This window comes from Sorex araneus, chromosome X (assembly GCF_027595985.1).
Source record: "Sorex araneus isolate mSorAra2 chromosome X, mSorAra2.pri, whole genome shotgun sequence".
Taxonomy (NCBI): Eukaryota; Metazoa; Chordata; class Mammalia; order Eulipotyphla; family Soricidae; genus Sorex; species Sorex araneus.
Window position 1 is genome coordinate 119,300,807 of NC_073313.1, and position 22,440 is coordinate 119,323,246.

Below are 22,440 nucleotides of genomic sequence, written 5' to 3' on the forward strand. Positions count from 1 at the left end.
GAAAAATGTGGTTCGAAAAGCAAATTGTGAGTGGTCAGAGTTAAAGACCTTCGGCTGCCCTGAAACTCTCTCATTCCCTCCCTCAGGACACACCACCCCAATTCAGCTCTGCAGGGTGATCAGTGACCTTAATACACCCCCGGCCCCCCCCCCCCGCCTCCTCCCCCAAATCCCCGTATGTTCATCCTAGAGAAAAGAGACCCAGGGCCCTTTCTTTCTGTTTCTGTTTTTTTTTTTTTTTTGGCCACACCCAGCGTTTCTGGGAGGCTCCTGGCGGCTCTCTGCTGGGCGTCCTTCGGGGTGTTTGGGGAACCACGCGGGGCTAGAGACCCAGGCGGGCATGTTAACATGCAGAGCATGTGCTCAAGGCCGTTGAGGACCTTCTCTGCCCGCGGAGGCCGCTTCCTTCTTTTCATTGACGGCGATTGTTTATTTTCCCCAGTCACCCAGACCCACGGCCGCGCCGGTCTCCAGCGCCCTGCCGGCGGGGGGGATAGGTGCCCTAAAGTTCCCGCTTTTAGAAAACGCGCTCTGCCTCCTCCCACTCCCTCCTCCGCCGGGACTTCTGAGCCCGGGCCAGGGTAAACACTTTATAAGGGGATCCAGCAGAGCGGGGTGGGGAGGGGAACCAGGAAAGGGGGGGGGGGAAAGCGTCCCAGGGTGGGTGTGAAGATGGGCCAGGGGCTAGGGCTCCCCGGAGTCCTGGGGCCACCCCCGGGGCACTGGGCCCGCGGCCCTGGCTGGCAGGCGGGCGCGGGCGCGCGCGCGGGCGGGGACGCGCGTTTAATGACCTCAGCAACTTTCGGCGCCCCCCCCCTCGCGCGTCCCGACTTGGTACGGCCTGTCCGGGCGTTCGACGTTCCACCCCCTTCCGTTCCCCGCAGTTTGGTTCAGCCCCCGTCTACACCGGGGTGGTGCTTAGCCGGCGCCAGATCGACCCTCGACTTCGCTTTGGGAGCGCGGTGCCTCTGGGCTCGACCCGTCCGGCGGCGGCGGCGTCCACTTCGGCTCCCGGCCCGGCGCCCCTCGCGTCCCCGGAGAGCGGCAGCCTCGGTGTATGCCCTAGCCCTCACCCCACTCGGGACATGTCCACCCCGGCCCGGCGGCGCCTCATGCGCGACTTCAAGAGGTAAGGCAGCCGTCAGCGGGCTCGGGGTGTGCGTGTGTGTGTGCGTGTGTGTGTGTGTGTGTGTGCGTGTGTGTGTCTGTGTTGGGGGGCTGGGGGGGTGGTGATGGGGGGGGACCGGCTTCTGGGCACAGGGCGGGTCCGGAGGCGGGCCGGCGAGTGGCGGCGTCCGGAGGGGGGAGCGGGGCTGGAGGGCCACCCGGGGCTGGGCTGCTTGGGACCCTGGTGTGTGTCCCCGCAGGTTGCAGGAGGACCCCCCTGCCGGAGTCAGCGGGGCCCCGTCCGAGAATAACATAATGGTTTGGAACGCGGTCATTTTCGGGTGAGTCCGCGTTCTTAGAGACGCTCGGGGCGAGTCGGGGCTGGGCGCGGAGGGGGAGGGGCGCGCCGGGACACCCCCCTGGGGGCTCCGGGTCGGGCTCCCCGGGTGACGGCGGCGGGCTGGGGGGTACCCAGGGAAATATTGGGGTTCGACTCGGGCCTAGGTGCCTGCTGGGAGCCTGTGCCTCGATTAGTTCGGTGCCTGCTGCCAGGGGAAACCGTTTGGGGATCTAAGGGGGGCGGGGCGGGGAGCGGTGGCAGTTAGGGGCGGCGGCGGCTTAAAAAAAAACACCTTTCGGTACCTGAAACCCTCCAAGCCCCAGGTGGTGCCTCCTGAGGAAACTCGGGCTTGAACCCGAGGATGGGGAGGGAGTCAAGTGGAGCTGGGACGCAAAGATCATCTCCACGGAACCAGGAACGGGGGTGGGGGGGTGGGTGCCCCGGGAGCCCCTATTAAGGGAATTGATTGGTTGTTTTCTTCTTTTTCTTCCCCCCCCCCGCGCCCCCGGCGGTGTTCCAGGCCGGAAGGAACCCCGTTTGAGGATGGTAAGAAAGTTTTTTTCTCTACCTTTTTAGGAACCTCAGGTAGGATCAGAGTTTTCAGTTATTCTGGCTGTGGACCCGCTTGGCCTCAGAAAGTACTAGACGTGTGTAGGGGCTCCAATCGGTGGCAGGTGCTTCTGGCTATGTGCTTCACTGGAAACGCGCCTTTTTTTTGCTTGCTGACTTAAAAAAAATAAATAAATAACGTAGATGAGTCACTTTTTTTCAAAGGAACTGCTAGGCACTGATATTGGAGTTTGTGATGAAAAAATTTAGTCGCTTCATCGGTGCCCTTCCCGCAGCCCTGCGTGAGGAGAGCGGCTCAGTCCTAGGGGCTTGACCAAGCCAAATTTGAGGGGAGGGTCCGAGCAACTGCAGAGGCTTTCTGGCTTAGAATTGTAGCCTCAAGGGCAAGAACTGCATTCAGATTCTTGGGTTTGGTGTGGAATGAGGGGCCGCCCTCTCGCTCCTTTAACTCTGTCAGTGGTTTGTGGCCCCTTTCCTTACCAGTTGGAGTAGAAGTTTTGGTTCTTAAGTGCAAGTGGCTTCTCAGTGTGTGCTCTCGTGTAGGACTTGTGGTGAGCGATCTCAAAGCAGTTTCAGAATTGAGGTTAGCCTTAATGTGCCAGTCTCCAGACTTGAAGGGACTAGGCGCATCTGTCGGTGTGTGGCTTTAGATGGATTTCTGTTTCACTTTTCTTGTCTGTTTTGATGGGGAGGAGAGTCATTCCTTGCAGTGCCCAGATGATCATGTGGTGACAGGACTGAACCTGAACCTTCTACATACAAGTCGTGCACTCAGGCCCTTGAACTATCACTCTTTCTCCTAAGTTTTCCTTTTGTCAGGGTGGTTGGGGCCACACCTAGAATTATGCTTGAGGGCCAATTCATACTTGGGAGCCAGGCAGTATTCAGGGACCATGCAGTACTGGGAAACAAAAGCACCGTAACCCTTGCATTACCCTCCTAGTCTTCCATGTTTTACTTTTAAAAACATATCTTAAGGGACTGGACTGAGAATCACTGGGAGGGGGCCCCGAGTTCTGACCCCTGCTTGGGAGACCTTATCCTCCCAAAGCATATAGACTAGGGCAACAGCCCAAAGGGCCTGGGATTAGATTTCTGGCACTGTGTGGTCTCCCATGAACTGGGAGGAGCCCCCAAAGCTACTGGGTGTGGCCTTAACTTTCCCTCAAGATAATAACATCAGATATGTAGTTGACTTTTGTGTATGTTGGGAGGGGGCACTCCCGGAATTGCTCATGGGTCACTTCTGCTGGTGCTTAGGGGACCATGCCTTGCTGGTGATCCACATACCCAGGACTCCCATATACAGAAAATGTGCTCAGTCTATTGAGCTAGGCAAGGCGTGCAAGGCAAGTGCCTTACCTGCTGTGCTATCTTGCTGGTCCCTATGGTCAGTTTCATTCTGAGGTAATTATAAATTCACATGCCATTGCTATTAGTAATACAGAGATCAGAGAGCTAATACAGGGATTAAGGCGTTTGCCTTATATACAGCAGACCCCCAAGCCCAATACTGGGTACCATATATGATTGCCAAACACAGCTGTGTGTGGTCCCAAAATCACAAATAAAAACAATAATAGTACAGAGAGAACCTGTGTGCCCTTAACCCCGCTTTCCCTCACCCCTTTGACAACCTGCCTGTTATAGTATGATACCAGGAAATTGACATTTATAGTTTTATGTGCACTCAATTTTGAGTGTGCATGTGTGTTAGTTGTGTTTCTCTGGAAGTTTATAGCATTTAAAATGTGATTGAAAGTATTTGAACTACTCATTAGCATCTTTATTGTTTGAGGTATTTAAAACAAAAATATCTCAGTGGTTTTTTTTCCCTTTGGATATGTAGTATTTTGTGTGTGCACAAAACTGCCTGAAAGCTGGAACAGAAACATTTGCGCAACTCCTAAGTACATGCTTGGTTTGCCAAGTCAGATTGGTTTTGTTTTGTGTTTGTTTGTTTTTGTTTGGGGGTCACACCCCTCTGTGCTCAGGGCTTACTCTTGCCTTTGTGCTTAGGGATCACTACTGATGGGCTGGGGGGGACCATATTGGGGTGCCGGGGATTGAACACCGGTCAGCCACTTGCAAGACAAGCAAGCACCTTACTGTATTGTCTGTAGCCTCTCAGATTGCTTTTGATGTTTCCAAGATGTGGGGTAGGTTAGCATCAACCAATTCTACTGTTTGTCTCAAACACACAGATAGCCATAGAAGACTTTTGTTTTCTGGCGTTTGGGCAACCCTCGGAAGTGCTCAGGGGTTTCTCCTGGCTCTGCACTCAGGAATTACTCTGATGCTCAGGGGATGCCAGGGATCAAACCTAGATCGGCCACATGCAAAGCAAGCACCTTACCCACTGTACTATTCCTGCAGCCCCAATGATTGTGCTGTTCGATTTTTTTTATGTTATTGTTGTTTGGGGGAAGGCCACAATTGGCGTTGCTCAGGGCTGGTTTTGTGCTCAGGGATCACTCCGTGGTCCCTTTGGGGTGCCAAGGCTCGAACTCAGATCAGCTATGTACAAGGCAAGTGTCCCACCTGCTCTGCTGTCACTCTGGCCCCTTCCTAGGGGACTGTTGACAGCCTTAATCACTGGGTAAATATCCCAGATATCAGTGCTATTACTGCAGAAATAAAGATTCTAAAGGCACATGGGTTTGATGCAGTAAATCATTTGAACTGATCATTGCAAGAGATAGCCAGTCTTCCTTTTATTCTCCTAGAACGTAGTGGTAGACCTCCCATTCTAAGTGGTATGGGCAGATTGAAGCTGTGCATTTGCGTTAACTCAAGCGAGCTTTGTTTTCATTGGCCTTCTTCAAATCCCTCCTGATTTATGCTGACTGCTGTCTGCTGGACACAGCCTTATTAATAGTACATCGCTTTCTTGGGGGATGGCTACTTAAATATTTCAAGGGTGCATATCTTGTTTTAAGTGGGATATGTTGAGAAGATACTTACGGAATCCATTATCTACCTAGGCCTTCCAGCTGGACATTACTTGCTCTCTTTTGGATGATAGGGCTCACTATCCTGGCATTATTCAAAGGAACTACGCAGGCTAAATGACAGGACTGTTTGATTCATTCCACTGGGCAGTCCACTATCCAGGGATGGCTCTCTTGGGTTTCTAGAACACTGATCATGCCAACAACAACAAAAAATAACTTTCTCTGACCTTTGGGAAAGCACTTCTTTGTGCAGGCAGGGAATGCACTGGGCAAGAGTGATTAGGGACAAGGGACATCTATGGTTTTATTCCAGCAGTGGGTTACAAAGCAGCAGCCTCCAGACCACTTGTGCTGCTTCATTGTAAACCATGTGTAGGGGAGTGTTTAGACTTGCCCGATCTATAGCTTAGGAAAAAGAGGAAAAGCTTAAGAAAAAAATACCCTTCAGGGTATTTTGATTCTGCATGACCCACTTGAAGAGAAATATGATCCCATGGGTTTGCACTCCCAAGCCAGTCACTGGGAAGGGCCGGTGCCCCCTTACCCTGACATCTGGGTGTGCGTGCTGACTAGAAATGCTGCAGGACAAAGTATTCTTCATCGCATCAGCTGAACATTTTTAACAGGGGCCTAAGCAATAGTACAGTGGGTAGGGCGTTTGTCTGGGTTTGATCCCCAGCACCCCATGTGGTCTTCGATTTTTTTGGGGGGGAGGTTTTGCCAGGAGTGATTCCTGAGTGCAGATCTGAAAGTAGGTCCTGAGCACTGCTGAGTATGGCCCCAAAGCCAATAAACTGTGGCACTGTAGCACTGTCGTCCCATTGTTCATCAATTTGCTCGAGTGGGCACCAGTAGTGTCTCCATCGTGAGACTTGTTGTTACTGTTTTTGGCATATCGAGTACACTATGGGTAGCTTGCCAGGCTCTGCCGTGTGGGCGGGATACTCTCAGTACCTTGCCAGGCTCTCTAAGAGGTTTTTCTTTTTGTTTTTGTTTTTTTGCTTTTTGGGCCACACCTGGCATTGCTCAGGGTTACTCCTGGCTCTGCACTCAGGAATCACTCCTGGAGGTGCTCGGGGGACCATATGGGATGCTGGGAATTGAACCCGGGTCAGCTGCGTGCAAGGCAAACGCCCTACCCACTGTGCTATCACTCCAGCCCCAGGCTCTCTGAGAGGGATGGAGGAATCTAACCCGGGTTGGCCGCATGCAAGGCAAATGCCCTACCTGCTGTGCTATTGTCACTGTCACTGTCATCCCATTGCTTATTGATTTGCTCAAGTGGGCACCTGTAATATCTTCATGTGAGACTTGTTGTTACTGTTTTTGGCATATAGAATACGCCGCGGGTAGCTTGCCAGGCTCTGCCGTGCGGGCGGGATACTCTTAGTAACTTGCCAGGCTCTCTGAGAGGGATGGAGGAATCAAACCCAGATCAGCTGTGTGCAAGGCAAACACCCTACCCGCTGTGCTATTACACATATAAAAATTGTTAACAGACCCCGTCAGATGTTAGTATTTTGGGCTGGAGTGATATGATAGTACAGCCAGTAAGGCACTTGCCTTGCATGAGGCTGACCTGAGTTTGATCCCTGGCATCCTATATGGTCCCCCGAGCATTGCCAGGAATAATTCCTGAGTGCAAAGCCTGGAGTAACCCCCGAGCATCACTGGGTGTGCCCCCCAAAAAATGTACTAGAATTTGCTTTTCATAATCATTGTGTTCTTAAGAATTTGGGTAATAGTTACAAAGAAATGGGTTGCAATTAATGAAGTCTGTCAATACTTAGGTCAATACTAAGATACAGAGTCAGGCAGACATTATCTTAAGCACCAAATTTTTCCAGTCAGCAGCAAACTTGTAAGGATTTGGGACCAAGAGCTAGGACAATGGTTAAGCCAAGGGAGTGTCAAGAGCCCCTCTAGGAAGTGATCCCTGAGCACAGAGCCAGGAGGAGCCCTGAACCCCACTGAGTATGGCCATACCCAAAATCTGTCAGAGTTTGTGCTGCTTTATCCGATGGGGCCCACAAACTGGTGGCCCACGAGCAGGAAATGCTTGAGGAGGTGGAGGGGGGATATGTTCCCAACTTATTATCAAATACCTGTATTTTGTGGCTTGAATGTGTAGGGCCTACACCCTCTCACCTAACTCCTTGTTGCCATCTCTCAGCCACTAGGTGCATGCACATACTTGTCCTGCCCTCTGCATATAGATGGATCCACTGATCTGATCCTTACAATGATTTGTCTGTCTCAGAAAAGATGGATCAGGTAGGCACCCACGCAAGTGAGGCTTTGGATTTCAGTGATCTTAAAGCAGGAATGGGGAACGCCTGGCCTGTGGGCCACGTATGGCCCGAGGAATCCTGTGGTCGGGCCCTGTTACCTGCCAGGACCAGGATGGAGACAGAGTCCTCTGGTTACTCGCCTGCAGCCTGTGTGCCTATATTGTCAGGCCCTTGAACGACGTGATCAAGATCCAGATGGGCCTTGGCAGAAGCACGCTTCCTCACCCCTGCTTTAAAGCCTAGCCTTCTCTGATTAATCACAGGAAAACACAGTAGTCTTCATGCTGGCATATACTAGGATTTTCAGTTTTCTTAACATTTGTTTTGAATCTCAGAAATTGCATAGAGGGCTGGCTGCTGCGGAGGCGGTCATTGTTGGATGTGGCTCAAAATGTGAGAGTCTTATTCCCCCCACCTTTGAACGTGCATTTCAGGGAAGATTTGGGCCCTAGTCTCTATGCAGACACCGAGAAGCAGATGGTTTTAGTTCTTCGGTAAAGTCAGTGCTGTTTCAGGAGACTTGATCAACTTCTTTTTTTGTCTTTTTTTGTGTATGTGTGGGGTGCATACCCAGCAGTGCTCAGGAATTACTGCGGCAGTGCTCAGAGAACCATATGGAATGCTGGGGATCAAACCCAGGTCAGCCATGTGCAAGGAAAATGCCCTTTACAATGCCCTTTACACTGTACAATTGCTGCGGCCCCGTGGTATAACTTGTCTCGGCAGTTCAGGAAACACATGTTGACTTTTGGGCAATTACTTTTTTAGAGTTTGGGGCTCTGCAACCCATAGTCATCAACCTACATTGTGCCTGAGTTTTGCAGCAGGTCAGAAAGAAAATTCCAGTTAATAATTGATTTGTTTGTTTGTTTGTTTGTTTGGACTTTGAGGACACACCCAAGCAGTACTTGGGGACTATTCCTGACTGTTCTCAGCAATGACCAGCAGGAGTGATCGATGCAGACTCAGCGACATATAAGGCAAATGCCTTACTCTCTGTACTGTTTCTCTGGTCCCCATTTAATATTTGAGATCAGTAACTTCGCTCTCTCTCTCTCTCTCTCTCTCTCCATTCCTATCTCTCAGAGTCTCTGCTCTCTCCTGAGTCTCCACTCTCTTTCTATCTCTCTCCCTCTCTCTCACACACTCTCTCTTTATTTTTGGTTATTCCCTGTGTGGTATTCAGGGCTATTCCTGACACTATGCTCAGGATTGATCCCTGTTGGTGCTTGGGGCACCCTGCATGGCATCAGGCATTTGAACCAGGATTGGTCATGCATAAAGCAGGCCCCTTAACACCCCTGCCCCATCCATATTATCTTTCTGGCCAGGACTATTTCTTACTAAGAATGAAATTTGGATTGTATGAATGTCAGGGAGAGGGATGGTGATGGATTTCTTCAGCTTGACCTGGACAAAGAATGCTTAAATTTTTTATTTCTTTTTGGGTCACACCTGTCGATGCACAGGGTTTACTCCTGACTCTGCACTCAGGAATCACCCCTGGCGGTGCTCAGAGGACCATATGGGATGCTGGGAATCAAACCCGGGTCGGCCGCGTGCAAAGCAAATGCCCTGCCCACTGTGCTATTGGTCCAGCCCCAAGAATGCTTAAATGTTTAGAGCTCAAATCATGGTTCCAGTTCACAGAGTATTTCTTTTGTGGTACCGGGTGTATAGCCTCATGTAAACTTCATGTACCCCATTTTGTAGATGAATATAAAGTTGGGTGGCTTCCCCTGGGTTCCACAATTTAGTGTTGCCCAGTAGTTGCAAAGGAAGCATCTTAACCCAGCTCTGCCCACAGAGCCGTGCTAAGCTCCGCCATGCTTTATGGTACCCACTTAGGCCTGCATTGTGTACGTGTCTTCCCCACACTCAGGTAGTTTTAGTGATGATTTTCATTTAAACTGCATGGGACCTGGGCCAGAATGATAGTACAGCGGGTAGAGTGCTTGCCTTGCACTTGCAGCCAACCCAGCTTTGATCCCCAACACCCTGTATGGTCCCTCGAGCCCCACCAGGAATGGTTACTGAACATAGAGCCGGGAGTTAACCCAGAACACTGCTGGGTGTGCCTCCCCCCAAATAAAAAACCCCAGATACAAATAAATAAAGTGCATGGGATCTCTGTGTACCATTCTATCTGCTGGACCCTGTGCAGCCCCTAGAGCAATTCTCTGATAGTCTGTCTCTTACCTGGGATTTAGTCAAATACCAGCCTTGCCCCTAAAGTGTTTATTTACGCTTGGGTCCTATAAGGAAGTTCACAGGTTTGTTTTTTTGTTTGGGGGCCATACCTGCTGGTGCTCAAGGAACTTTGCAGCACTGGGCAAACATGCACTGTAGCCCTTTGAGCCATCTCGCAGCCCCAGGTAGTTCAAAGTTTTGTGTTTGTGCTTTTGGTTTTGAGCCACACCTAACCCTTTCAGCGCTTACTCCTGGCTCTGTACTCAGGGATTACTCCTGGCCGGGTTCGGGGAACCCCGTGTGGTGCTGGGGAAGAAACCTAGGTCAGCTGCATGTAAGGAAAGCTCCTTCTCCACTGTATCATCTCTGGCTGGACCCAGAAGTTCAAAGCTTTGAACAGTCATTCATCCCACTGTTGATTTTTTTTATATAATAATATCCCCCATTTCCACTTTTTTGTGTTTAGTATATTTCAAGCAGTAGCAAAAAGAATCATGTTTTTTGGGGGGGTTGTTTGGGGCCACACTCAGTAATGCTCGGGGATTACTTTTCACCCTGAACCCATGAGTTACTCTGGCAGTGCTCAGGGGACCATGGGATGCTGGATATCGAACCTGTATTGACTGTGTGCAAGGCAAACACCTTACCCACTGTACTCTCGCTCATGACCAGGTGCTGGATAAAGAAGCTTCTTTTGATAGACCTTGCCATGATCGTCTTTTCCAAAATAGTTGTTTTTCCCTTTGGGTCTTGGTTATGCTGCATATGATCTGCAGGTCTGACTTTTAAATAATTCAAGGAGTGTGTCTTAGTGAATATCCAAGCAGTGCTCAGGAATCCCTGAGACGGTCCCTAGGCTGATTCTCAGCCAACCCAGCAGGCAGTTCAATGCCATGGCCTGAGGATGAGGTGCCAGGCCTCCCTAGCGGTGTTTGGGGGTCTCCTGTGCTGCTCTTACTGCTCTTGCCAATGTTCGGGGACCAGGTGGTGCTGGGAATGGATCCTGGCTCGGAGACATGCCTAGTGTGCACCCTAATGGCTATAATGACTCCCGGCCCCTGAGTTGAACCTCGGAGCCGCAGGTGTTGTACCAAGGGCAACTTCGGAAATGTGTTCTCAAGCGCTTGCTAGTCAGGAGATGGAGCTATTATCTGAAAGGAAGGGAACGGTCACAGTGTTCCTTTTTTCTTTTCTAAAGTGGAAAGAGGCCTATTAATGGATGCCAGGAGGAATAATGACTAACTCCGAACAGAAGAGTAACGAGTTCTCCTTGACCTGAAGTGTGGTCTCTTTTCTTAGAATAAGTAATGTATTAAATGGTGCACGGTAATACAGTGCGTTGTGCAGCCTCTTATGCCAGGAAGTAACTAATTTCAGAGGCTTACTAGAGGAGCTTTCAGTCAGTTGAGACTGCCCAAACAGCTGCCCAATTGTTCCTGTGAATGTATTCCCTTTAGTTTAAAATGACATTTCAAAGGCATCCTAATCTCCCCAAGTTACAGCATCTTAGAATTCCTTTTTTTCTCCTAAATTTTGGGTCACTCCTGGCAGCACTCAGGGCTTTCTCCTGGCTCTATGCTTAGGCCCCACACCTGGTAGGGCTCTGGGCACCCTGTGTGATGCCAGGGATTGAAGTCTGCAAGGCATGCACCCTCCCCACTCTTCTGTCTCTCCGGCCTCATCCTGCAATTCGTTGTATGAGCTCCTTTGCCCATGTTCGCTTTAGAGTGTGTGTTTTAGACTCTTCCTGCTACCTTAGTTCACGAAGAAGGAATGTATTTCAATAGTAGCCTAAATAAACATCATTAGATAAATTGGCGGGCTCCGTGAATGCAATCTAATGTGATTTTTAAATCCTTTCTGTCCTAAATTCCCTCCATTAGTGTGAATAATTGAGTTGATTTTACAGCGAAGTACCCTGTGACTCATACTTACGGGTTTTGAGAGGGACTGAAGTTTTTTTTTTCTGGCAAGCATTCAATTACGGTTTCATTATAGGGGCACTCTTACATGAAAAGAACACTGCAGTACTCGTTCCTTTCCATTTTCACAATGATATGATAATTGACTCAGATAGCTAGTGTCAGTGGATTGTTTTTTTTTTTTTTTGCTGTGGCCAGGGTGGGGGGCGAATGGTGGTCAGTCCCAGCACTCCTCAGCAGTTGCTCCTGGCAGTGTTTGGAGGGAGCATGGGAGGGTGGGGATGGAGCCAGCACCTCCCACATATAAAGCCTGTGTGCAGCCCCTTGAGTGCTCTCTCCAGCTTAAATAGTGTTGATTTTGGTGTTTGTGTTTGTGTGGGGGACCACACCCAGCGATGATCAGAGGTTACTTCTGGCTCTGCATTCAATTATTCCTGGCGGGGCTCATGGTATCATAAGGGATGCTGGGGATCAAACCTGGTTCCACCTCATGCAAGGCCAGTGCACTATCTACTTTACTATCATTTCAACCCCTGGTAGTGTTGATATTTGAACCTCAGTGTGGTCTCTTTCTTTATGGTCCTCTGAGGACAAAAATCACTGGAGGGACCTGAGGGATTGCTCAGAGGGCTGGAGCACATGGTTAGCATGCAGGAGTCCAGAGTCTATTCCCCAGTACTATATAATCCCACTGAGCACTGCTGCAGCAACCCCAGGGACTGAGCCTGGGATTATCCTCCCCCACCATGGCCCCCAGATATGGTCCTCATATCCCCCAAATCAAGAAACTGATTTAAGAAAATTAAAATCACTGGAGCCGGGCCAGAGAGATAGTACAGCAGGAAGGGCACTTGCATATGGCCAGCCCACGTTCAGTCCTTGACATTGCATCAGATTTTCCAAGTACCTCCAGGAGTGATCCCTGAGCACAGACCCAGGAGTAAGGACTGAGCACTGCCAGAGGAGGCCCAAAATAAAATCACTGGAGAGGCTAAGATGGCCACTGCTTGGAACAAACCTTTGAAGATCTCCCACTCTCCATGAGGAAAAAAGGCCAAGTACGGGCCCTCATTTGTTGTCGTGTCAAGCTTTAAGATGTCTGTGTTTAAGATGGTTGGGTTTCCATTTAGGAGAGAACAGTAGCAAAAGAAAAACTAGTGGGGCCGGAGCGATAGCACAGCGGGTAGGGCGTTTGCCTTGCACGCAGCCGACCCAGGTTCGATCCCCGGCATCCCATGTGGTCCCCCAAGCACCACCAGGAGTAATTCCTGAGTGCAGAGCCAGGAGTAACCCCTGAGCATCGCTGGGTGTGACCCAAAAAGCAAAAAAAAAAAAAGAAAAACTAGTTCCTTCCCTCTAAGATCAGGGACAAGACAAGGATGTCCACTCTCACCGATTCTGTTCAATATAGTACTGGAAGTACTTGCAATAGCGGTTAGGCAAGAAAAAGATATTAAGGGCACCCAGATAGGAAAGGAAGAAATCAAGCTCTCACTATTCACAGATGATATGATACTATATTTAGAGAACCCTAAAGCATCTACCAAGAAACTCCTAGAAACTATTGACTTGTATAGTAAAGTTGCAGGCTATAAAATCAATACCCAAAAGTCCATGACTTTCCTATACTCAAATAATGAAAGAGAGGAAAGCGACATGAAAAAATCAATCCCATTCACAATCATGCCTCAGAAAATCAAGTGCCTCAGAATTGGCTTAACTAAGGATGTAAAGGACCTCTACAAAGAAAACTATAAAACGCTACTTCACGAAATAAAAGAGGACACAAGGAAATGGAAACATATCCCCTGCTGATGGATTGGGAGAATTAACATTGTCAAAATGGCAATACTTCCCAAAGCATTATACAGTTTCAATGTGATCGCTTTAAGGATACCCATGAAATTCTTCAAAGAAATGGATCAAACACTCCTGAAATTCATATGGAACAACAAACTCCCACGAATAGCTAAAGAAATGTTTTGGGAAAAGAAGAGTGGGAGGCATCACCTTCCCCAACCTCAAACTCTACTACAAAATGGTAATAATTAAAACAGCATGGTACTGGAACAAAGGCAGAGATGCAGACCAATGGAACAGGGTTGAATATCCTTACACAAACCCTCAAATGTATGATCATCTAGTCTTTGATCAGGAGCAAGAAATGTGAAGTGGAGTAAGGAAAGCCACTTTAACAAATGGTACTGGCAAATCTGGACAGCTGCATGCAAAAAATGGACTCAGACCTTTACCTAACATCATGTACGAAAGTCAGATCAAAATGGATTAAAGACCTCAACATCAGACCAGAATCCATAAGGTACGTTGAAGAAAAGGTCAGCAAAACCATCCACGACATTGCAGCTAAAGGTATCTTCAAAGATGACACTTCACAGACCAAGAAAGTGGAAACAGAGATAAACAAATAAGACTGTCTTAAACTAGGAAGCTTCTGCACCTCAAAAGATATAGTAACCAAAATACAAAGACAATCTACAGAATGGTAAAAGGTATTCACTCAATACCCGTCTGACAAGGGGTTGATATCAAGGATATACAAGGCACTGGTTGAACTCTACGAGAAGAAAACATCCAACCCCATCAGAAAATGGGGCGATGAAATGAACAGAAACTTTCTCAAAGAAGAAATCCAAATTCCCAAAAGGCACATGAAAAAATGCTCTTCATCACTAATCATCAGGGAGATGCAGATCAAAACAACAATGAGATATCATCTCACACCACAGATACTGGCCCATATCCAAAAGAACAAAAACAACTTTTGTTCGCAAGGATGTGGGGAGAAAGGGACTCTTCTTCACTGCTGGTGGGAATTCCAACTGGTTCAGACCTTTTGGAAGACAGTATGGACGCTTCTCAACAAATTAGAAATTGAGCTCCTATTTGACCCAGCAATACCGCTTCTGGGAATATATTCCGGAGATGCAAAAAAGTATACTAGAAATGACATCTGCACTTGTATATTCATTGCAGCACTGTTTACAATAGCCAGAATCTGGAAAAAATTTGAGTGCTCAAGAGCAGATGACTGGTTAAAGAAACTTTGGTACCTCTACACAATGGAATACTATGCAGCTGTTAGAAAAGATGAAGTCATGGAATTTGCATATAAGTGGATCAACATGGAAAGTATCATGTTAAGTGAAATGAGTCAGAAAGAGAAGGACAGACATAGAAATATTGCACTCATTTGTGGAATATAAAGTAACAGAATGGGAGACTTACACCCAGAATAGTAGAGATGAGTCACTGTCACTGTCATCCTGTTGTTCATCGATATATTTGAGCAGGTACCAGTATCATCTCCATTCATCCCAGAGCTGAGATTTTAGAAGCCTCTCATTACTTGTTTTTCCCAAGGATTGGAGACTCTTTTCAGGGTCAGGGGAATGAGACCTCTTATTGTTACTGTATTTGGCATATCATATATGCCACGGGGAGCTTGCCAGTATCTTCCATGTGGGCGGGATACTCTCAGTAGCTTGCCGGGTTCTCCAAGAGTCACATATATATTTATTTCCCTTTATGATGATGTGTTGCATGGCCACATAGCTGCACAGTCCAGGAATATGTTCACTCATATGTGAGGCTCAGCCCAAGCACGTGGAAAACGGCCTGGAGCGTGATGGCAGTGGGGTAGTGGAGATCGGCTGCCAGGGCTGGGTCCCTTGGGGCAGGGCGGGCTCTCACCCGCCTCACTCTGGGGCACCCCTGGTGCGGAGTCCGGTGGCATAGTTATGGGGGCCTCATTTTATGCTCCCTCATGGGAGAAGCAGAGATGAGTACCAGGAGGATTGCTCCACGGCTTGGAAGCCAGCCTCACATGCTGGGGGGAAGGTAGCTCAGATAGAGAAGGGACCACCAAGTAAAGGGTGCGTTGGAGGGCCTGCTTGGGATGGGAGATGCAAGCTGAAAGTAGAATATAGACCGAACATGATGGCCTCTCAATACCCATATTGCAAACCACAATGCCCAAGAGGAGAAAGAGAGAAAAAGGGAACTGCCCTGCCACAGAGGCAGGGTGGGGCGTGGGGGGTGGAGTGGGGGTGGTGGGAGGGGTTCTGGGATCATTGGTGGTGAGTGGGCACTGGTGGAGGGATGAGTACTCGATCATTGTATGACTGAAACGCAAGCACGAAAGTTTGTAAGTCTGTAACTGAACCTCACAGTGATTCATTTAAAAAAAATTTTAAAAATAGGGAAACCAGTTCCTCCTTAGGCGGTGGATCCGGTGGTATCTGTACATGGTCAGAGCAGGCCCTGGGAGAAGACTCTCTTGCCTGGTCTTTCTCACCATTGAAGACTCACACTAGGTCACGTCAGGTGAAAAACGAAGTGCTTGGGAACAAGGAGTTGAATGTGTTTCCTTACCCCTTTCTTTTCTAACCACAGGCACATTTAAACTGACTATCGAGTTCACTGAGGAATATCCGAATAAGCCACCTACCGTTAGATTTGTCTCTAAGATGTTCCATCCAAATGGTAAGTAGCATGGTGGCAGCCATCGTGGGCTCCACTGTTTGCTGGGGAGATGGCGTCCACGTTGCCTGCTTACTCGTGTGTAGCATTTGAGTGTTTTGTTTAAGGCAGTTCGCTTTTTGCTGAAAACCACACTTGTTCCTGATGAGCTGCAGCCGGGAGCAGACTTTGCCTTTGCTTGGGAGGCTTCAGAGCCGTCTGGCTTTGGTGATCATCCTCATTGCCTACAGTAAATGCAACCAAGGAGCCACGTATGGGGGTTTCCTTTTAAGGTTGGGTCAGACTGGGGTCATCCAGTGATTATTTTCTCTCACTGTTTTGGGGGGCAGGGGAGGGTTCGGGCCACACCTGGCAATGCTCATCAGTTATTCCTGGTTCTACAATCAGGAATTATACCTGGCAGTGCACTGGGGACATATGGGATGCTGGGGATTGAACCCAGGTCGGGCACACGCAAGGCAAACACCCTACCCGCTGTACTATCGCTCTAGTCCCTCTCACTTCTCGAGCAAGGGTTTTCAACTTTGGATATCAGAATTCCTATGGAACATGGTATGGTTTGGGGGCAACACTCCCTGGCTCAGTGCTCAGGGGTCACTCCTTGAAAGGGCTCCGGGGACTATGTGGTGCTGGGGGTCATGTCCTCTCACCTGCAAAGTATGAGCTTCAGCTCTTTGAGCTAGCTCTCCAGCCCTGTCTTAAGCATCTAGATGCTCCTGGGTGAGAGCAATTATACAGTGGGTAGTGTGCTCTACTTGCACGTGGCTGACTTGGGTTCAATCCCTGGCACCACATATGCTCATGCACCGCTTGGGTGTGGCAGCAAAAAAAAGACAAAATAGAAAATTCAGATGCTCTGGCCAAGGGCTGGGATGTAGCTCAGTAGTAAGCACTTGCCTCGCATATGTGAAGCCCTGCAAAACTGAAAAAAAACTTCTGGCCCTGCAAAGACAAACAAACAAAAAGAAACCACCAAAATTGGAATGAGATGCCCTGATCTCCCAGTTCGGGCCCTAGAAATCAGCAGGTGCAGTGCTTACTGTCCGGGCGCTTATTGATGGGGCAAGGGAGATAGTACAGAAGGCTGGTGCACAGGCACTTGCCTTGCCTCTGGCCACTTCAGCAGCCCACCTTAGTTCAGGTGCTGGGCACTGCATATGTAGAGCTAGAAATAACCCCTGGGTACAACCAGGTATATTCTAAAATCACCTCCCACTGAACAAAAGGACTTAGAATGAAAAAAGAGGGGCCAGAGAAATAAACAGCAGGTGAGTTGCTTGCTGGGCATGTGGCTGATATGGGCTTAATTCCTGCCACCCCACATGGTCCCTCTAGCCCACCAGGAGTATCCTTGAGTGCAGAGCCAGGCGTAAGTCCTGAGTACAGCTGGGTGTGGCTCTGCTCAGGGCTTAGAAAATAGATGTTAAAATGCTTTGGGTGACTTTTTCTTCTTTCTAGTAGCAGTTCTAGACTTGCTCGCCTCTTACTTAAGTTAATAAGTATATTTTCGAGAGTGGAGAGATAATACAGCAGGCAGGGCACATGCCTTATACACTGCCAACCAGGGTTCAATCTCAAGCCCTGCCAGGAGTGATCCCTGAGCGTAAAGCCAGGAGGAGTAAGCACTTAGCACCACCAAGTATGCCTCCCCGCCAAAAAAAAACCCTGTTATTTTCCAGGATGTCAGAATTTTTTTCTTTATACCAAAATATAAGCTTCTTAAGAGCTCTATTGTTTATGACAGGAAATAAGAGTTTACACATTCGATGGACTACATTTCCCACAAGTGTCTGATTGGTGTGGTACCCCATTTGGAAGTGTGTGTACTTTCCTAAGTCATAGGACTGTCTTGTCCGCAGAACATGCATGAGTTTCTGTCAGCTTTAGACGATTGCAATTGACATTCTCTGTGCATCCTGATTCTTTAAGTAGTAATACTGCTGACTCCTAGGTTGAGGAAGTTAACTCAGCAGTTACTGCATCTTTTTGATTTGGTTTGCTTTTGAGGGGTGGTTTGGGGGTTACATCTGGTGGTTCTCAGGGTTTACTCCTTGCTCTGTGCTTAGGAATCACTCTTTGGTGAGGCTCAGGGAATCCTATGGGGTGTTGGAGAACTGAACCCGGGTCGAAAGCATTGCAAGGCAAGCGCCTTCCCCGCTGTTCTAGCTCTCCGGCCCCTCAGTATTCTTTGAAATCTCAGACACCTTGTGTTCCACTTCACTATATCTTGCCTCTAATGTGGAAACTGTTGTGGGTTTGCTGTGTTTAACATCCCCACTTCTCTGCTCTCAGTCTATGCTGATGGCAGTATATGTCTGGACATACTGCAGAACCGCTGGAGCCCAACTTATGATGTATCATCCATTTTGACATCCATACAGGTGAGTTTTGCTGATGTGACTATGGCCTTTGATATGTTATCTATAGGAGCAGGATGCTTGTTGTTAGTTGTGGGGGCCACCTTCATGTCATGCTTTGGGAGCCGGGGATCAAACCCAGGACCTCACAAATTGCCCCACCATTTCAACCATCTCCCCTAACTATAAGATAACATTAATATCATACTAAATTTCATGTTGAAATAGTTGTCTCTTACATTGTGTTAAATATATTCAAGAGTTTAAAACTTCATCGATCCACTTGCATAGATGCTAATAAATGCAGTGTTTCTCAATGTGGGTGATACTACACACATCCCATCATGGCATGGGCACAATTAGGGGGCTTTTTGGTTGCTTGAAGAAGGTAGATTTCCCTGGGTGGTTGCTGAATAATGCTTTTTTCTGATAAGGGGGCCATAAACCAAATACATTTGGGGACCTCTGTACTATTAGACTAATGCATCTTTAGGTTACTGTGCTAACTCAGCAAATTTAGCTATTAACTTAGGACAATTCACTTGAGGGTCACTACTTTATAAAATTGCTATTCGTTTTAATACCGGATGATCTCACTCATCTGGAGAGTAGAGAGAGACAAAACAAGGAAATGGCAGTATTGAACAGTGATAAGCTCTTGACTGTGGATTACAAAACTCAGATTACCACACAGTGTAGGGCCAAGGTAGGAATGAAGAAGTGAATGAGAGGTGATTTAGGGACAGCAGGGGGAGGGGGAGTCTTGAGAACTTTTGGAATGGTGGTGAATGGGGTACAGTAACGTGTACATTATTACCATAAACATGGACACCATCATCACCATGTTACCTGGATCAATTACATTTTATAAAAGATGATCACAGAAAAAAAGCAAACCATATTTGTCTGACTTTTCAAAGTTCTTAAAACTCCAGTAACTGAACAGATATTATTTTTTTGTTTACTTTATTTATTATTATTTTTTTATTTTTATTATATCACCATGTGGAAAGTTACAAAGTTTTCAGGTTTATGTCTCAGTTATACAATATTCAAACACCATCCCTTCACCAGTGCCCATATTCCACCACCAAAATCCCCAGTATACCCCCCGCCCCCCACCCCCAACTGTATAACTGATGAATTTCACTTCATTTTCTCTTTACCTTGATTACGTTCCATATTGCAAAAAAAAACTCACTATTGTTGTTGGAGTTTCCCCCCTAGAAAGACAGCCCTACTAAGGAAGCATTTGATAATTGGTTTTCCATTAAAAGATTGTATGTTTTCAGTTTGCAGAAAAGGTCGCGCGGCCGCGCTAGCGGCTGAACAGATATTATTGACTATGTCTGACTAAGGTATAATTGAAAAGCAAAATATGTACAAAACGATAAAACAAAAGATTAAAATGGGTATAATTAGCAACAATAGCTTAGTAAACCCTCAGACAAGTACATAATGACTGCATGATGAGATACAACAATTTTCTTTCACTGAAGTATTTTTTGATCATTGCATTAGCCATTTAGTAGTAACAAGGAATTTAAAATAAATTATTGTGGGCCTACCACAGGAGCAGGCTTAAGGGGTGGCTGGGAAAATGGAGACAGTGGTGGAGGGAAGATGACTGTGGTGATGGGATTAGGGAATTGGAATATTGAATGACTGTAACAAATCACGATGAACAATTTTGTAAACTGCAGTGTAAGAGTAAGGAAAAACTTTAAAAATAAAGTGTGTTTGTTTTGAACATGTATCTTTTTTTTTTTGCATTGAGGAACTAACTTTTAAAATACTATCTCTCTAGTCTCTTTTGGATGAACCGAATCCTAATAGTCCAGCAAACAGCCAGGCTGCTCAGCTGTACCAGGAGAACAAGCGTGAATACGAAAAGCGTGTTTCTGCAATCGTGGAACAGAGCTGGCGTGACTGTTGACCTGAGTGGCACGCAAGAAGAGGCTCGTTATAAGAAAAATACCTGTTGATATATTTGCCATCCCCCCTGTTCCTTGGTGTCATTATATTTACTTTATTAAAAGCAACATAGCTGATGTGCTGTTTCAGTGTTCCCTTGCTAAGGTTTTCCAGCCCCTCTCTACTCTCCTGGAACATCCCAAAACACCCTGTTTGAAATCAAATGTGCTGTACCTGGGTTATGTGCAAAACAATAATGACTAATGCTTAATTCTGAGTCTGTTGTACCTCATCTCCAGTTGGGGGCAGTAGGGTGTTCCTGTACTTGACACTAAGTTTTGAAAATGGGTTGTCACACAAGGAGGTGCTTTAGGCATAGCTAGGTGACCAAGATCTTACTTGTAACAACATAATGACTGCTGTGTTCTTTCCTGGCTGATCCTTTGCTCGTGTTGGATTCAAAGGGATTCCACTTTACTCAGTGTGGAATCCATGAAACAGGCCCTTATAAACATCCACTTTGAAAGGCCAGTGGGAGCTCAAAATACTGGGATCCAAAGACTAACCAATCTGAACTGCAAGGCATTTTTCTTCACTGGTAGGAGACTAAGAAAGAATTCAGCCCAAGTACAGTACCATAGTTGTAGTAACTGATACATCCTCTCCTTCCCAGATAGTTATTGAATACATACATGCACACACTCCCATGCTAAGTTTCAGAATGGAACATATCCTGGGGATTTTTTCCTCTTCAAAGAGGTGTGGGGACAGAGGAATGAAAAAGAATGACTTTCTAAGCTAGGGGAAGTTGGAGAGCCTTGCAACTTTTTAAAGGAACAGTGCTACCCTGAATCACCAACTTTATGACCCCCATCTATTTTTTAGACGTTTAATTCAAGGAAGGGAAGCTCTCTGTGGCAAATCTTTTCCCACTCACAACCTGAATTCACACTGCATGCTTCCGTTTCTTCGCGTTCCGTAGAGTAAAGCCCTCACTGTTTGGCTATCTTTGTTTGAGTATTTATCCTTTTTGCTAAAACCAGTAACTTTAAGTAGCAGTGTGGGACAAGGCTTGTAAATGTTCTATCTGATGTTCCTTTGTTACCTTTTCAGCACCTACCACTCTTCTAAATCAAAGTTTGCACAAGTAACCCATGTATAAAATAAATGTACATTTTTCAAAAGTTGTAAATAAAAATAACCTTAAAATTTTGTAGTCAGTATAATTACATTTTAGCTGAATGTGACCTTGAAGTATTGGACTCTGACTATTATACATACCGCCACCCCCCAAAAAAATTAAAAATCAACATCGTAAAGCAAAAGTACACATTTGGGGAAATGCGCAAGAGTAAATGGTTTTTTTCCTTTCAGGTCATGTTAGTTTGGGGTTTGGGTTCTGGGGCCATTTACAGTGATGTTCAGGGAACCATATGCAATGCCAGGGATCAAAACAGGGTCAGCTGTGTGCAAGGCAAGTACGATAACCAGTATACTATCTCTTTGGCCATTATATTATTGATTTTTTTAAAAAAATATAGGGGCTGAAATGATAGTACAGCGGGTGGGACAGTTGCCTTACACATGGTCAACCTGGGTTCGGTCCTCAGCACGCCATAAGGTTCTCTGAGCCCCACTAGGGGTGATCCCTGAGTACAGAGCCAGGAGCATCTACAGGTGTGCCCCCCAAACAAAACAAAACCAAAAAAAACACATTGCAGTAGCTAAAACTATATTAAAACAAAGTGACTTAATGGATCGATCAAAGCAACGTAATAATAGATAAGAGGGCCAATAAACAAGCCCGGGAATTGGTAGTGCCCTGACCAACACCTAATGGAGAAGTTGGCTAACTTACTTGACCTACCTCCCCATTTTCAGGAAAAACCCCCAATGCCTCCATGAAGATCTGCCGTTTTGCACAACAAAACCAGCGCCCTGGACCCACACCCAAGGCTCCTCCTGTGTCCCACCCCTCCCCGCCCCACACCTGCATTGACCCAGTGCTTGGAGGGGGAGGAGAAAGGGACAAATCGTGCCCATGTGGGTTTTTGTTTGTTCTGGGGCCACACCTGATGGTGCTCAGGGCTTACTTCTGGCTCTGTGCTCAGTGATTACTCCTGGTGTGGCTCAGGGGACCATCAAGGAGTACTAGGGATCAGGGATTGAACCTGGGTCGACCTTGTGCAAGGCAAGCGCCCTACCGGGTAGACTATCTCTCCAGCCCTACCGCCCACTTGACGGAACAGTACCAAACTTACTAAATGATATTCTTAATTTTTTACTTTTGCATTT

General features: G+C 47.2%; 1 protein-coding gene across 1 annotated transcript; it reads left to right on the forward strand.

Moving 5' to 3' along the window:
• Positions 1 to 458: 458 nt before the first annotated feature.
• Positions 459 to 21,357, forward strand: UBE2A (ubiquitin conjugating enzyme E2 A). Its single transcript, XM_004614460.2, has 7 exons — positions 459 to 581; positions 885 to 1,129; positions 1,368 to 1,448; positions 1,968 to 1,993; positions 15,788 to 15,877; positions 18,167 to 18,255; positions 20,039 to 21,357. The coding sequence occupies exons 2-7, from the start codon at positions 1,086 to 1,088 to the stop codon at positions 20,165 to 20,167; spliced, it is 459 nt and encodes a 152-aa protein (XP_004614517.1). The 5' UTR covers positions 459 to 581; positions 885 to 1,085; the 3' UTR covers positions 20,168 to 21,357.
• The last annotated feature ends 1,083 nt before the right edge of the window (positions 21,358 to 22,440 follow it).